Genomic DNA, 14550 nt, shown 5'->3' with positions numbered 1-14550 from the left:
GTGGGGGGTCAGGAGAGGTCTGCCACGCCATGTGGTCACCTCCGGGGCGGGTGGGGTTCGAACTCATGCGGAAGTGGCCTCAGCTTCTCAGTGCTGTGCTTTAACCCACTGCACCACTAGGGAGGGCCTCATTTCCTTATTTTTAAGAGATGAGCTTAACACTTTTATCTATTGACCAGTTTTACTCCCCAAAGCAGAAATAAACTAAAATATTAAGTCAGTATTTTTCACTAGTAAACTTAGTAATGATAATAGTGTTCAAAACAGGCCCTCTCAGGATTTTCAGAATAGACCTCTCTAAGATGTGCTGACTCTGGCACAAGGATTATTTCAAGCTGAGATCAACTATTTCAAGCTGAGGCCATAAAGTCCAAATAAATTCTATCCGTCTCTTAATTACCTAGAGAATGACTACTAAGGTCTTATCCAGAATTGGTGTTAATACAAGAAATAACTTTTCTATATGAAAAATCTATATGGCAAGGAATTATCTGATGCAGAATGTTTGCTCTGTCATGTGAATCCTCTCATCCTCATGTGTGATCCCTTCTCTTTCTCTGACACCAGGAGATTATCTTACTGCTTAGCTCAGGGTAAACACCTCAATTTACCTATCCTTCCTTGTAATGTCTATGTGGATGCTCAGTATGTATGAAATTAAATAGATTTTACCTTCCTACTAATTTGTCTGATATTAACTTGATCACTTGACCAATCTAAAAATAACCCAGAGGGGTAGGGCCAAATTTACCTTCTATTCCCACAACAAACATGGCCAGTATCTTTATAAAAAAGTATAAAAGTTTATTTTAAAATAAATTATATAAAAATCTCATACACATTTATACATAAAAATTAGTTTGACTCCGTGACTGTAAACAGTAATCACTTCAAACACAGAATTAAACCAGTTCTTACCTGACTATCCCCAAGGAATTTACAAGCAAATGCCACTCTGTCACGTACAGCAACTTTATTTTCATACTGAAGAAAAAGAGACCAAAGTTATTTGTAGGTGCTATAAGATCTTAATTTTTGAAGACTCAATATTTTATATAACTAACATGGAAGTTTTATTTTCAAATGTATTAATAGTTTATTGTGTATAATAATATAATAATGGTATTGACTGATCACCTAAGACACCTTTTTTAATGTAACTCTCAGGAAACTCAGTGCTAAAATGATTATCTTTATCTCTTAAATAATTTTTACAAAGTTCCAGTCAGTCTTATATAAGTCCAACATAAAAGTATAAGATGTACAGTTTATTAAATTTAAGACATTATGCAATTCTTTCATCATACAAACTAATTTTGGGGAACATGAGGAACTCTTTTAGTTGCTAAGTTAGTTTACGAATAAGTCTAGAAAATCTATAAATGACCAGTGAATATACCACTATGGATATCTAGTACAGAATTTAGACAGACTATCAATACATGTTTTAAACACAAAATGTTAAAATGTAAAACAAACCTTATAAATCTACACACTGACACTGATTTCCCTGTTTAGTATTTTTCACTAATTACTGTAAAGAGTACCATTAATTATAATTATATACACAGTATAATTCAGTCTACTCTTGAAACAGCTTTAAAATATAAACTTCCTATTCAGAACACCCCTTATGTAACAGTCCAAAATGAGGCATATTAAAAAAAGGGCATTTATAACAGGTCACTAATTTAAAATACAGAAATGTAGTATTTAAATAATATACTCCCCATATGCCCTTCGATAGCTCAGATGGTAGAGCGGAGGACTGTAGACCAGACTTGCATAAATAATATACTTCCCTATCAATTTAAAATTTGATCACTTCTAGTTTTCATTTTCTACAACTTCCCAAATGTGATCATTTTTTTTCAAGATGAAACATTTAAAGTTCTGCTTAACAAAGAAGAGCAATGATAGCAAAAATGATTTTTAAAAAATGCATTCTTAGATATTAATTTGAAGTGTCTGCAAAAATTCAAAAGTAATTTATTAAAAGTAATGGATATGAATAAACTAATAAATTGCCAAAACAGACACTAATAACATTAAAGATGTCATTGAACTATCTCAGTAAAATATATGATTTTACTGACATTTATTTTCAAATGTATTAATAGTTTATTGTGTATAATAATATAATAATGGTATTAGGAACTGACATTTAAATCAACTGTCCAGTGACTGTATATTTTAAAGATATGGCAAACATAGAAATAAGTTCCATGTTAGGAAGCCCTTTTCATTATCAAAAAGGAGCCAAAATATAATGTAAAATTGTGAAGCTGATAAGCAAATACCACATCATTTTATTTTCTTTCCTTAATCTGTAATGAAGCATGTATTTGGTGATATGATTACAGAAGATTAAAGGGAGAAAAAAATAATAATGAAAAGAACAAATAATGAAAAAATTAAATAGTTCACTACATGTATTTTATCAGATACTCAATCTTCCAAACTGGAACATGTCTAAAACAGACAAATGCTAACTCAGGCAATACAGATGGTCACCCTAACCATAGCTGACCGTGTGTTTGTTGACTTAGCCAAAACAACACACACAAAAAAATACACACATGTGCACACACACACACTTTTCTTACATATAGGATAAAATCTTATTTTCCCCCATGTCTGTATATTATATGAATAAAAATTTTTAAAAATAGAGCTCATTTTTCTTATTAGCTAACAATTTCTAGGTTGGGAATTACAGTCAAGAAGAGCTATTCAAAAAAAGTTTGAGGTATTTTATTCTGAATAGTACACATGAAAATACACTATTTTATGTTGCAGACATTTGAGCATTTTAACAAAGTTAGGTAAAAAACCATATTTATAAGGAAAGTCCTGTGAGACAGAAATGAGCTTACCAAAACTCCATCATAAGATCCTGTTTCGCTTGTCAGAAATGCAAACATGACACATAGATAGGGATTGTTCAGCTGTAACCGTAGAGTGCTGCACATTTCTCTCCAGAGGGAGTTCTTCTCATCTGTATAACCTGATAAAGCCATTGCTACCACATTGAGATTCAGATCACCTGCATATTAAAAACGATCAGTTGATCAATGTGATCAAAAGCTTAGCATCTTCTTCCACAGTTCCTAAACTGATCAGATCTGATAAAGATCAGAAAATGAGTGTTATCCCAAAATAATCCACAGCCAAAAGGTTATGATTCAGCCTGGAAAATTTGGCAGGGACCACAAACAATAATCCTCATTCTCATGAAACTTTTACCCATACTGCAAACCCTTTACAGGACTAACACATATTGTAATTTTTAGGTTCTCATTCTAAGCAGGTTCCTATATAGTATGGTACCAGATCGAAAGGAAGCAAATTCTACCAGAACACTGCCAATTTTTTTTTTTAAAGATTTATTTAGGGCCCTCCCTGGTGGCGCAGTGGGTTAAAGCACTGCACTAAGAAGCTTAAGCCACTTCCGCATGAGTTTGCTCCCCTGCCCCGGAGGAGATCCACATGGCGTGGCAGACCTCTCCTGACCCGCCCGCTGCTCCCCTCAGCAGTGTGCTTCATCATTCTGCCTGTTCTGCTTCCCACTCTGTCTCTGGTGAATCCTCTCACCCTCCGCATCTCTGGCCTGTACCCCGTTCTGTATAAATAAATCTTTAAAAAAAAAAAAAGATTTATTTATTTGCGCATACAGAACTGGGGTAACAGGCCAGAGGCTCAGGGGCGGTGAGAAGCTTCACCAGAGACAGAGTGGGGAGCAGACAGGCAGATCTACGAAGTACACTGCTGAGGAGAGCTGCGGGCGGGTCAGGAGAGGTCTGCCACGCCATGTGGTCACCTCCGGGGCAGGCGGGAATTGAACTCATGCGGAAGTGGCTTGAACTCATGCGGAAGTGGCTTTAGTTTCTCAGTGCTGTGCTTTAACCCACTGCGCCACCAGGGAGGGCCCTCACACTGCCAATTTTAAGAACAAGTTAATTTATATCGAAATATTTCAAAGCATTGACAGTAAATGCTACTAGTAACCCAGAACAGTACTTTTCAGCATCATTTTGTGTTCTTATTCATAAAGAGTAAGATTTCACTGCAAAGTACTGAATGCATTATTTTAGCATTCTTATTATAATATAGTTTTTACTTTAGGACAAAATAAACTATCAAAATTACTACAGAATTGTAGTTAGATGTAAGTGAAACAAAGCATTGTGTTTAAGCATTTCTCCTTACCTGCTGGTAGCTGCTAGCCTGACATTACTGTGGCTATCTAACCTTCTAACATACCTTGAGGTTGAAAAGATAAAACTAAATTCATGTTTGACTTTTAACTGCTTTCTCTATTTTATTATAGAAGTTCTCTTGCTCTGTTTCTTGATCAGAATCATTTTGTTTCCGTTTCTGTTTTAATAGCCTCGTCATTCCTCAAGTTACTTTGTATTTTCTTTCTCTGCATACTGGATTAAATTAGATTTCAAGTCATTTAAGATTAAACAAGAACAAAGGAGTATTTTCTTTAAATTACGCTTAGAACAATTTATTACCAAATGGAAAAGAATATTTGAGTTGGAGTAACATTTTCTTCAGTTCTTAACCAAATTACTGAAAGGACTGGAAAAATATTTTTCCACAATTGTGAACATGACAGGAAAATATCATACACTAAGGTTACAGCAAAATTATAATTAAACTGACTTTAAATACCAATTCTTTTTTCACCACCATGTATTTTCTACTGCACTTTAAGAAGAAAATTCAGAGCAAAAGTAAAGAGAAGCAGCCAATTTGGGCAAAATATTTGCTTTTCAAACTTTATACCACAAATTAATTTCATATTTTCTCTATGATACAACAGAATCATAATAATTTCAAAATGGAGAATTAATTATTCTGAATACTCAAATAATTTGCTAGGCATATTAAAAATTTAATTATCTAGACCATATGCATTGTCAATTGAAATATTCCTGGTAAGGAAAAATACATTTGTTTATCATTTCATTATTTATTCTTTTTTAATAAAATAAATTAATTGGAAACTAAGGTTAAATCATCAAAATCAAGCAGATGCATTTCTGCAGATCAATGAATGATTTATTCAGAGATCCATAAAAGTGAATAAATAGTAATGAAAAAGTATAAATAAAATACACTCAAATATCATCAAAATGCTTGCAAACTGAAGTAATCATAATCTCTAAGAAAACAACATTTTAAAATGTAAATGAGCAACTTTGAAGAAGATGTAGTGAAAATGAAAATGCGTATTTCTTATAATAATATGAAAATAACAGGCAGGTTTTCTTTTTTACAGGTATAAACTGGCATAATCAAAAGAAATATTGGAATGTATTAATAAAGGAATGTACGGATATTTGTATATAGATAAAATTTGCTAATTTTCCTTTTAAAAAAATTATACAAAAATACTGATCAGATTTTTTTTAAATTAGCATCCTCTTTCTTTAAAGGAATTTATGAACTGGCATGCCAGTGTATTAGAGTATCAGCTAATACCTTTTTCTGAAGACGCCCCTTCATTTAAGATTTGGATTGCTCGTCGAATATCCAAGTTGAACAAGGCCACAGCAGCAGCTCTCTCCCACTCTCCTTCTTGTACAAGGGAATTCAAAAATGGCCCCACATCTATATCTGTTCCTTTTTTTATCCACCCACAAAGCTGTAAAGCTAAAATTCTCTCTTCATTTAAATTCTGAATATCAGTTTGCTTATCTAACCCACTCCAGTTATGTCTGCTGGTTTCCACCATTCCTAAAAAGAAAAACATTTTTATATTAACTGTTTATTGCTGTTTGAAATATATTTGGAAGTCAATTTTACAGAAAATTATTTCAACACCAGGGTAATATTTAACTTTTTACCCATAATTAAGATAGTATAAGTATAAAATATGCCACAAATAAAACAGGTTTTACATACTATGAAGTACAACAGTTTCTTAAGTTATTATACATCTTACCATATTGAAATAAGAGTGAATGGTTAATGGACTGAGTCACTGCTGCAGAGAAGTCTCTTTGACCAACTAATCTAAAATAAGGTGCCCCCTGTTATTATCTAATTATCACTGTTCCCTCTATTTCTCTTTGTATTAAATTGAGCTCCTATACTTTATTAATTTGCCTTATCCCTTCAGTTCCTAAAAGGAACTGTGTCTTCTCTGGCAAGTATCTTCTCTGTATTATTCAAAAGGTTTCCCCAGGGTTTGAGATCAATGAATGCTCACTTTTTTGTTCCGTCACTTCTTTCTCTTTCTATGTATATATGTAGGTATGTATATATGTTTACATTTATACGAAAAACTGAGACCATAAACAGCAAGGTATTTTGAAAGTCTAAGTACTAAAGCTAAAATACAATGAAAATGATTTGAACAATTATATCCTCTTACTAAATCAGATCTTATATTCTAATTCTTTTCTCATAAGAAATCTAAATAATTCTTACAGCTTTATTTAGATTATAATCAAGGCAGCTGACCTAATGGCAGGATGATTTCACTAAGGATGAAACTTGGTGCCAAGTAAATGTTCTAGGAAATTTCACCATACAAAATGTCATTACATAATTATCTGATTATACTAATAAAGATTTTCATAATAAAGTAAATTTGGTAGCAAGAACATCCAATATCGTGAATGGCTTTGATTAGTAATAACTTTAATTCTACACTTAAATGGACTTAAAGATACACAGTAAAATAATGGTCAGATTAAATCTTGCCATTGCAACAACATGGATCAAACTAGAGGGAACTGTTCTTAGAGAAAATAGTCAGGAGGAAAACAAATATTGGATATGTGTTATATAAAGAAACAAAACAGGGCCCTCTCTGGTGGCACAATAGGTTAAAGCACAGCAGTATGAGGCTACTGCAGCACGAGTTCAATCCCTGGCAAGGGAGCTGACACATAGGGCGTGCAGACCTCTCCTGACCTGCCCACTGCTCCCCTCAACAGTGTATTTCAGTCCGTTTGCTTGTTCTGCTCCCCACTCTGTTTCTGGTGAATCCTTTTATGCCCCTCCCTCACACTTCTGGCCTGTACCACGGTTCTGTATGAATAAATAAGTAAATCTTTTCAAAAAATTAAAAAAAAGCAAAACAAAAGAGATAAACCTGGGATATCACTATGGAATTGAGGTAACCAATGTATCAGTAAATATCAACATTAATACTACATTAACTCATATATTCATTTAATCATTAAGGCAGTTCTCATTTAGGTTAGGCGACACTCAATATCATAGTTTTATAGATCCTGTCATTAGATAGCTAAGTGAAAGTATTTGGGCAGCAAAACAAAAAGGGGTCTCTTTATATTAGAAATCTATTTAACTATTTAAATAGCAAAATACTGATAAGCTCCAAACTAACAACCAAGATCCTATAAATCAAGATCCTTTCAAATCAGGTATCCAAAAAAATAACAGTGAATGATGAATAGATTTAGTATGTAAATATCATGTCAAAGAATGAAGACTCCCTTGACATAGGATCTTGGATATAAAATCAACAATATATTTAACTCATTAAATTTAAAATAAAAAATATTTATTAAAATATCTAATCAGAAGTAAAAAGAATATTTATGCACATTATCCTGAAAAAACTAAATTTTGTAAAGTAAAAGCAATACTAGAAAAAATTATAAATGCATTGCAGAAAAAAAAACAGAATTTACTTACCCAAAGATGATTTCACAATTGATTTAATTCCTGCATAAACCAATGATCCTTTGTTGCCTGGAGATTTCTGATCCATGTCTTCTGTATACTGCTTCATAAGTATTTAAATGCATAGGAAATACTATTAATGAAGCATAATAAAATATTTTAAAGATAAATGTTTTGATTTAGAGCCAATTCATAGTTAGCATCAGTGTGAAATAAAAACACTGGTTATTATTCTATTGTAGAAATATACTTTCCTTTCTTCTACATAACCAACAGTTTTAAACAATTTTACTTCGTGATTTCCATAAAGTATAACTTGCCTTTTCATCTAAGACATTCGGCATATTTACAGACTGACCAAAAGCAAACTCTAAGATCACTTCTACCTATTTCACAAAAAAAAATCACAAAGCAAAGGATATAGTGCAGAGTATACCAGAGACTCTTGAGCTGTGGGTCTTCATTTCCAGCTAAAATATGGTTTCTCCACACCTGTTCTGTATCAAGTCCGTATCTTGATAAAGCCCTAAGGCGCATCTTTGTTGCTATATCTTTTTCTAAAGAATTATCATTTTCTTCTTCCGCACATTCATACAAATGTCGACCACAAGCCCACATTAAAGATGTAATTGGACTCCAAGCTAGAGATATCCTTTCAAACACAGTGAAGTCAGACATTGTTCGGTTGGGAGTTACAACTATCATCCGATTTTGACTTGTTGGATGCCAGGCAAAGGAAGCAATGTAATTGTCACAAGGTTGCACACTTCTTTCAATTATTGTGGGTTCAGTTTCATCCCCAATGGGAGTAGGTGTGTGCTGCATATCATATAATCTAATAATATTGCTATCCCTTGTTAAAGTAGCAAGCAAACCAGTCCTAGTTGGACACCAGGCTACTTTTGTCAAGGGCTTCGGCTGCTCAGTCAAAGTCAAAACTGGCTTCTCAAATTTTCTAAGATCCCATATTGCAACCTGCCCTTCATAGAAGGAAGCAACACGATCATGGAAATATGGGTCAACTGTCACCCCCTGAACAGCTTTTGTATTCACAAACATCTTTTGGCTTGTATTCCGAAGATCGAATATGGCTAGATTACGATGCATACCCGCAAGGAGAAGTTTCTGGTCACGTGGTAGCCAACAGAGAGAGAGACATGCATCATTCTGCCCTAATTCATAAAGTGGCTTAGTCACGAGTAATGTTGTTTCAGTTTCACCTGCTGACAGTCTCACTTTCTCCATGGGAACTATATCAGGAGTATATTTGCTGCAAATATCCCAAATGAGCACTGAAAAATCAGCTCTATGTTTATCCAGACCAGCAGCCAGCCAGTTACTATCCAATGGATTCCATGCAAGAGTATTGCATTGTCGTGCATGTTTTGGAACAAATTCTTTTCCTATCAAATCTCTGAACTTTGAATTATGATCTTGACCAAGACTTGTAAGTACAACTCGACCATTTGCTTGTCCAACTGCTAGGAGACATTCAGGGTCATAGTTGAGATACCATGCGACACATTTCATATAGGGTGTATCTGAATTTATGGATAGTAATGTAGCTGCAGAGTCTTCAGATAAACGTAAAGATCCAGCTTTAAGTTCTGAATTCACAGTAGATTCCACATGATAAAGGCTCAGTTCTGAGTCACAGACAACAAATCTATCAACCTGGTGTGGCGCCCACAGTATATCAGGTTTGGTACCGCTCATGTTTACTGATGTGCTGAAAGCATCCAATTAGGTCCATTCACTGACGATCTGCTTAAAAATAAAAAGGTTTAAAATGTCAACAAATATGATTCTAAACTGAATAAACTATTCAGAAAGTTAGAAAATTCTGAGTACACTATTTTTGAATACACTTAGATATGTTCTAACTGCTGTGAATTCAACAATATATTTTTCCTTTTTATTATTGTCTTATTATCATTGTAGCCTCCACATAGTTCTCCTGCCACACATCACCTGTGAACCATCACAATATTCTTATGTCACTCCTTTTTCACTCCCTTCTCTCCCCATCCTGTGCTGTGTGCCTATGGTCAACCAAACCTTTTGTTTGGTTTCTCTATGTTTCACATATAAGTGAGACCATCCAGTATTTATCTTTTTCCTTCTGACTTATTTTGGCTAGCATAATCCCCCTCCAGTGCCATCCATGTTGCGGCACATGGCATGAATTTGTCTTTTCTGATTGCTAAGTAATAGTCCATTCAACAAAACTCATTGATAGATGAGCTGGTAGAAATCTAAGGACTCAATTCACTTTACTTCCCATAATAAATTAGCTTAATTACACTGTTACTATAACTTTAACTCCACAGCTAAAATATAAAGTAATTCCAGTGTAGTGAGCAGATCAATAACTATCATCTCTTTGAAGGGGAGAAGACATTACAGGATTGTGAAATCATATTACTAAGCAATGCTTAGAGAAGTACTATCTAACAAAACTTTTTGCAATAGAAATATTCTCTATCTGTACTGTTCAGCATAATAGCTACCAGTCATATGTTGAATAACATGCACTAAAAATGTGAATAGTGCAAAATCTTTTAATTTTAATATAATGTCACATATGGCTACCATAATGGACATTGTAGATTTCAGTTACAATGCCTGTAGTAAGACAGAGGGTCTCTTCCTCAACTTTCAACACGAGGGAAGCCCTATAAGGCAGACTAAACACTGGAATGTATTCAGCAGAGTTTAACTCTATTCCTAGCTCTGACATCTACTAGCTATATCTTGAAACTGCCTCCGTGTTTGTACCTCTTTTGTTTTATCATGTATGTAACCTAAGAGTTGGTTTCAATAATTGTTCCTAACTTCAGTCATTCTGATACAAACTGGTTCAGCAATTTTTTATTTATCTTTCCATGCTGGCCCTTATACAATATTAAATACACTGCTTTTCAATATTTTTGTGTAAATTGACTCAATTTTAGAACTTGAAAATCTACTCATTAGCCTAATCATCATAAAGTCCATGAATCATAGGTACAAAATGCTAATTATACAACACTGTTAAAAAGATAAATAAAAATGTTTGTGTTTTACCTATATTTTTTCTAACAACTGTTAAATGTGTAAACATGCTTGATTGTACTTTACCTAAAATCATCCTTTTTGTAATCAGTGGTACACACATCCCATGTTGGAAACAATAAAATGACCTTCAGAGGTTCTTTGTTTCCAATTCTATAAACTCTGAATAAGCTGATATAGGATATTTGAAAAGATAAATATTAGCAGTTAAGCACAAAATTTATTTTAGAAGTGGTGTTTCAACAATAAAAGCTACCTACAAAAATTAAAATGTCTATTTCTAACCAAGTGTGGCTAGAAGCTAGAAATTAGTCTGGATTCAAAATGAACAAAAATGCTTATAATCCTCATAGCAACTGATATATATGCAACCATGTTGCTGGTTCTTCGAAGGTAAAGTTATGATTCATTCATCACCCCTTCCCTTGTACCAATTATAGAATTTTGCACAGACTCCTAATACTGACTAAATTCAACTCAAACATATTTCCTGTATTTTTTGATCTTATAGTTTCAGTCACCAATTATCAGTATAGGATTTATAAGCTTTTAAAATTTAGATGGCAGGGAAAACCCCCAAGAATCCTTACACTAACTTAACTGCTTTCCTTAACAGTTCTAAAGCCCAAGATCAATTATTTCAATGATATTCTTACTATCACCCTCAATTTCTTCATTTCCCTGCCAGTGTGGGTTTCCCTTTTCCCATAGGTGAACCTAATTATTTATCATTTTCTTTCCTCTATTCAGGTGCCCAAGCCTCAAAGCTCTGCAGAATAAGTAAGCACTGGTTCAGCAATTATTTCATTTGTCTTTCCATTTTGGCCCTTATGAAACTCATCTTTGTATTTCAGTTATTTTTAAAAAATATAAACTAGATTATATATTTATATAATATATATATAACTAGATTAGACAACTCTGCTGAAATTCTAATACTTTACAATGGCTCTTAGTATAGTTTCAAATTCTCAATATAACCTATAAATTTCTAAAATGCTTTGGCCTGACTACTGCTCCTGTCTCAAGGAACACTATCTCCTTGCTAAGATTATTCTAGCTACACTGTTATTCTTTTTTATTGTTATCTGTCACTAGCCCCAACATGACATATTTGCAAAAGCTGTTCCCACTGGACATCAACCATCATCATCCCCTACTCAAACTAACTCAGGTTACTTAGATATATGCGCTCAAACATTCCTATGTATCACCCCCCTTTAACCTACCAAATGAAAAGTTCCATAAGAAAAAGTAAACAACTATCTTTTGTTCTCTGTTGGATATCTAGTCCCCAACACAATGCTAGGCACTTAGTAAATACTAAGTGTTTGTCTAATGCTTCATTTAATGTTTTCACACTTCTATCTCCAAGTTCTGCAACCCTCATGTTTCCATCTTCTACCCTCCTTAGCTGAGGCTGGTGCCAGTCCACAGCAAAGACTAAAAGCACAAAATAACACCCTAAAAGAGAATTACTCTAATACAAGGTGCTTCATTCATTCAGTAAATACATAGTAGGCATCTTGTGTTCAAATACTATCCTAAATGCTGGAAACACAGTAAGAAAGATAGTTAATGCTACAGATGCTATGGACTGTGATCCCTGTTTCCCTTAATCAAAGTTCGAAATGCTAATCCTTCAGATATTAAAGATAACACATTAAAAAAAAAAAAAGGAAGGAAGTGATTGTGGTTAAATGAGATTATAAAGCCCTAAACTGGTACCCTTATAAGGAGAACACATATAAGGCTCTCCCTACCGTGTGAGGATACAGTCAGAAGGTAAAGTTGCCTGCAAGCTAGGAAGAGAGTCCTCACCAGAACCAGACAATGTGTGCATTCTAATCTCAGACTTCCAGCCTCCAGAATAGTGAGAAGTTTCTGCTGTTTCAACCACCTAATCTATATTTTGTATTGGCAACCCAAGCTGACTAATAATCAGCTTTATTGTTCTAATTAACTTACATTCTAGTGAAGTTATGTACAAAGAGAATTTTAAACCTTAAGAATGAGAAGATGCACCTCATAAAGGAAGCTGAGATAACAAAGAAAAGGAAAAGACACTTTCAAGTAAGGATCCATACTCATGACCTCAGAGAGAAACTTCATTAGTGTTATCCTGAGATCTTGGCCCATCTTCCCAGCTCACAAAAAGACATGCTGGCCACTCTCCTGCATACCTGTAACTATGCAGATCCTGCTCTCTCTTTTCTCCAAAAAACCTGTTCTTCTATTATGTAAAAAAATAAATAAAAGACTAATGCTTAAAAAGCATACTTTTTAATCTAGGCTTCCATCCTATAACTAGACTTTTTACACCAATGATCTAAGATAACAAAACTTGGTGCCATATAGAAATATCCATCTTATAAGCCAGAGTGTTACTTTTATTTAAAAAAAAAAAAAAAGTTTACAAGGCTGTCAATGTTATACATTTAAAATACTACCTTCCATAAAATCTAAGTGACTCACAGATTATGAATTTGAGCATCAGAAGTCAGAAGCAAAAAAAAAAAAACCCCTGTCACGTCAAGCTGGAGTAAAAGATGAGATGTTTAGGTGCTCGCTCAACATCTTCCAAGTCCCATCCCAGATTACTGCACAAAGGATAATCCACATAATTTGCAGTACTCAGTGCAAAATGAAAAACAAAGAGAACTTTGTTTAAAAATTAAGAATTTCAAGACAGGCCCTCCCTGGTGGCGCAGCGGGTTAAAGCACAGCACTGAGAATCTAAAGCCGCTTCCGCAGGAGTTCGATTCCCGCCTGCCCTGGAGGTGACCACATGGCGTGGCAGACCTCTCCTGACCCGCCCGCTGCTCCCCTCAGCAGTGTACTTCGTTGATCTGCCTGTTCTGTTCCCCACTCTGTCTCTGGTGAAGCCTCTCTCCGCCCCTAAGCTTCTGGCTTGTACCCCAGTTCTGTATGTACAAATAAATAAATCTTAAAAAAAAAAAAGAATTTCAAGACAATGATAGAAGAGCATGAAATTAAGTGCCATTCTAAATGCAAGATTCTTTAAAATGGCACACACAGGTTTCACACCATAAAGTTGTTACTGTACAGAGATACAACTATAATCGCCCTCTTAAGAAATGTCTTGTTCACTGTCCAACCCACAATATAGAAGGATGCTAGCTGAGTACCGATCACTAGGAATATTGTAGAGAGTTAAAAAAAAAAAAAAAAGGGAACCTGGTGTCAGAAAAATTTTCACAACTTGCTAGCTGAACCTTAACAATATATTCATATTTCCAGATGGAGATAGGATCTTTTCCCTCACAAAGTTTTGACAATCAAATGAGTTCTTCCTATCACACAGATAGTAACAACACTACATTCCTTTAAACAGCCTTGAAGGTTAATATTTTCAAATGGTGAAGACAACGACAAAGAAAATGTAGAATTTTCAGTAATTACAATTTATATTTAGATCCTCACCTTCAGGTTTAACAAATGTTCACTTCCCATTAATGGTTTCTGAGCAAAGGAAAGCCATGTCGATTCTGTGATCCTTACCAGAACACCTATAAGGGCATCATCCAACAGAATTGTAGTGTGAGCCATGTTATTAAAAAATTTTAGTAGACACGTTATAAAAGGAAAAACAGACGAAATCGAATTAACATTAAATATACTTAACCTAACATGTAAAAAAAACAAACTTTCAACATGTAACCAATGTAAAATTTTCATTTTAGTTTTGGGGGGAGTTAACAAGTCTTCGAAATTCAATGTGTATTTTAGATTGATAGTAGCACATTTCACCCCTGCTCATGGACAGTGAAGAGCAATAGCACTAAATATACAAGGTCTCCAATC

The 14550-nt window shown here is 34.2% G+C and overlaps 1 protein-coding gene across 2 annotated transcripts in view; it reads right to left on the bottom strand.

Annotated features, from left to right (window-relative positions):
• Positions 1 to 14226, bottom strand: part of MIOS (missing oocyte, meiosis regulator, homolog (Drosophila)) — a 25420-nt gene extending 11194 nt beyond the window's left edge. Inside the window, exons 1-6 of one of the 2 annotated variants that reach the window (XM_012720702.1) lie at positions 14170 to 14226; positions 8094 to 9438; positions 7684 to 7782; positions 5494 to 5748; positions 2877 to 3046; positions 919 to 984 (exon numbers count right to left, since the gene is read on the bottom strand). In XM_012720702.1, the coding sequence (XP_012576156.1) occupies positions 919 to 984; positions 2877 to 3046; positions 5494 to 5748; positions 7684 to 7782; positions 8094 to 9387 (1884 nt within the window). In that variant the 5' untranslated portion in view covers positions 9388 to 9438; positions 14170 to 14226. The remainder of the gene's footprint in view (positions 1 to 918; positions 985 to 2876; positions 3047 to 5493; positions 5749 to 7683; positions 7783 to 8093; positions 9439 to 14169) is intronic. The other variant, XM_004676719.2, reaches the window with a different exon arrangement.
• Positions 14227 to 14550: the final 324 nt, after the last annotated feature.

Source organism: Condylura cristata, unplaced genomic scaffold (genome assembly GCF_000260355.1).
Source record: "Condylura cristata isolate star-nosed mole 26May11 unplaced genomic scaffold, ConCri1.0 scaffold00005, whole genome shotgun sequence".
Classification (NCBI taxonomy): Eukaryota; Metazoa; Chordata; class Mammalia; order Eulipotyphla; family Talpidae; genus Condylura; species Condylura cristata.
The sequence above is the reverse complement of the archived record's forward strand: the minus strand, read 5'-3'. Positions and strand labels throughout refer to the sequence as shown.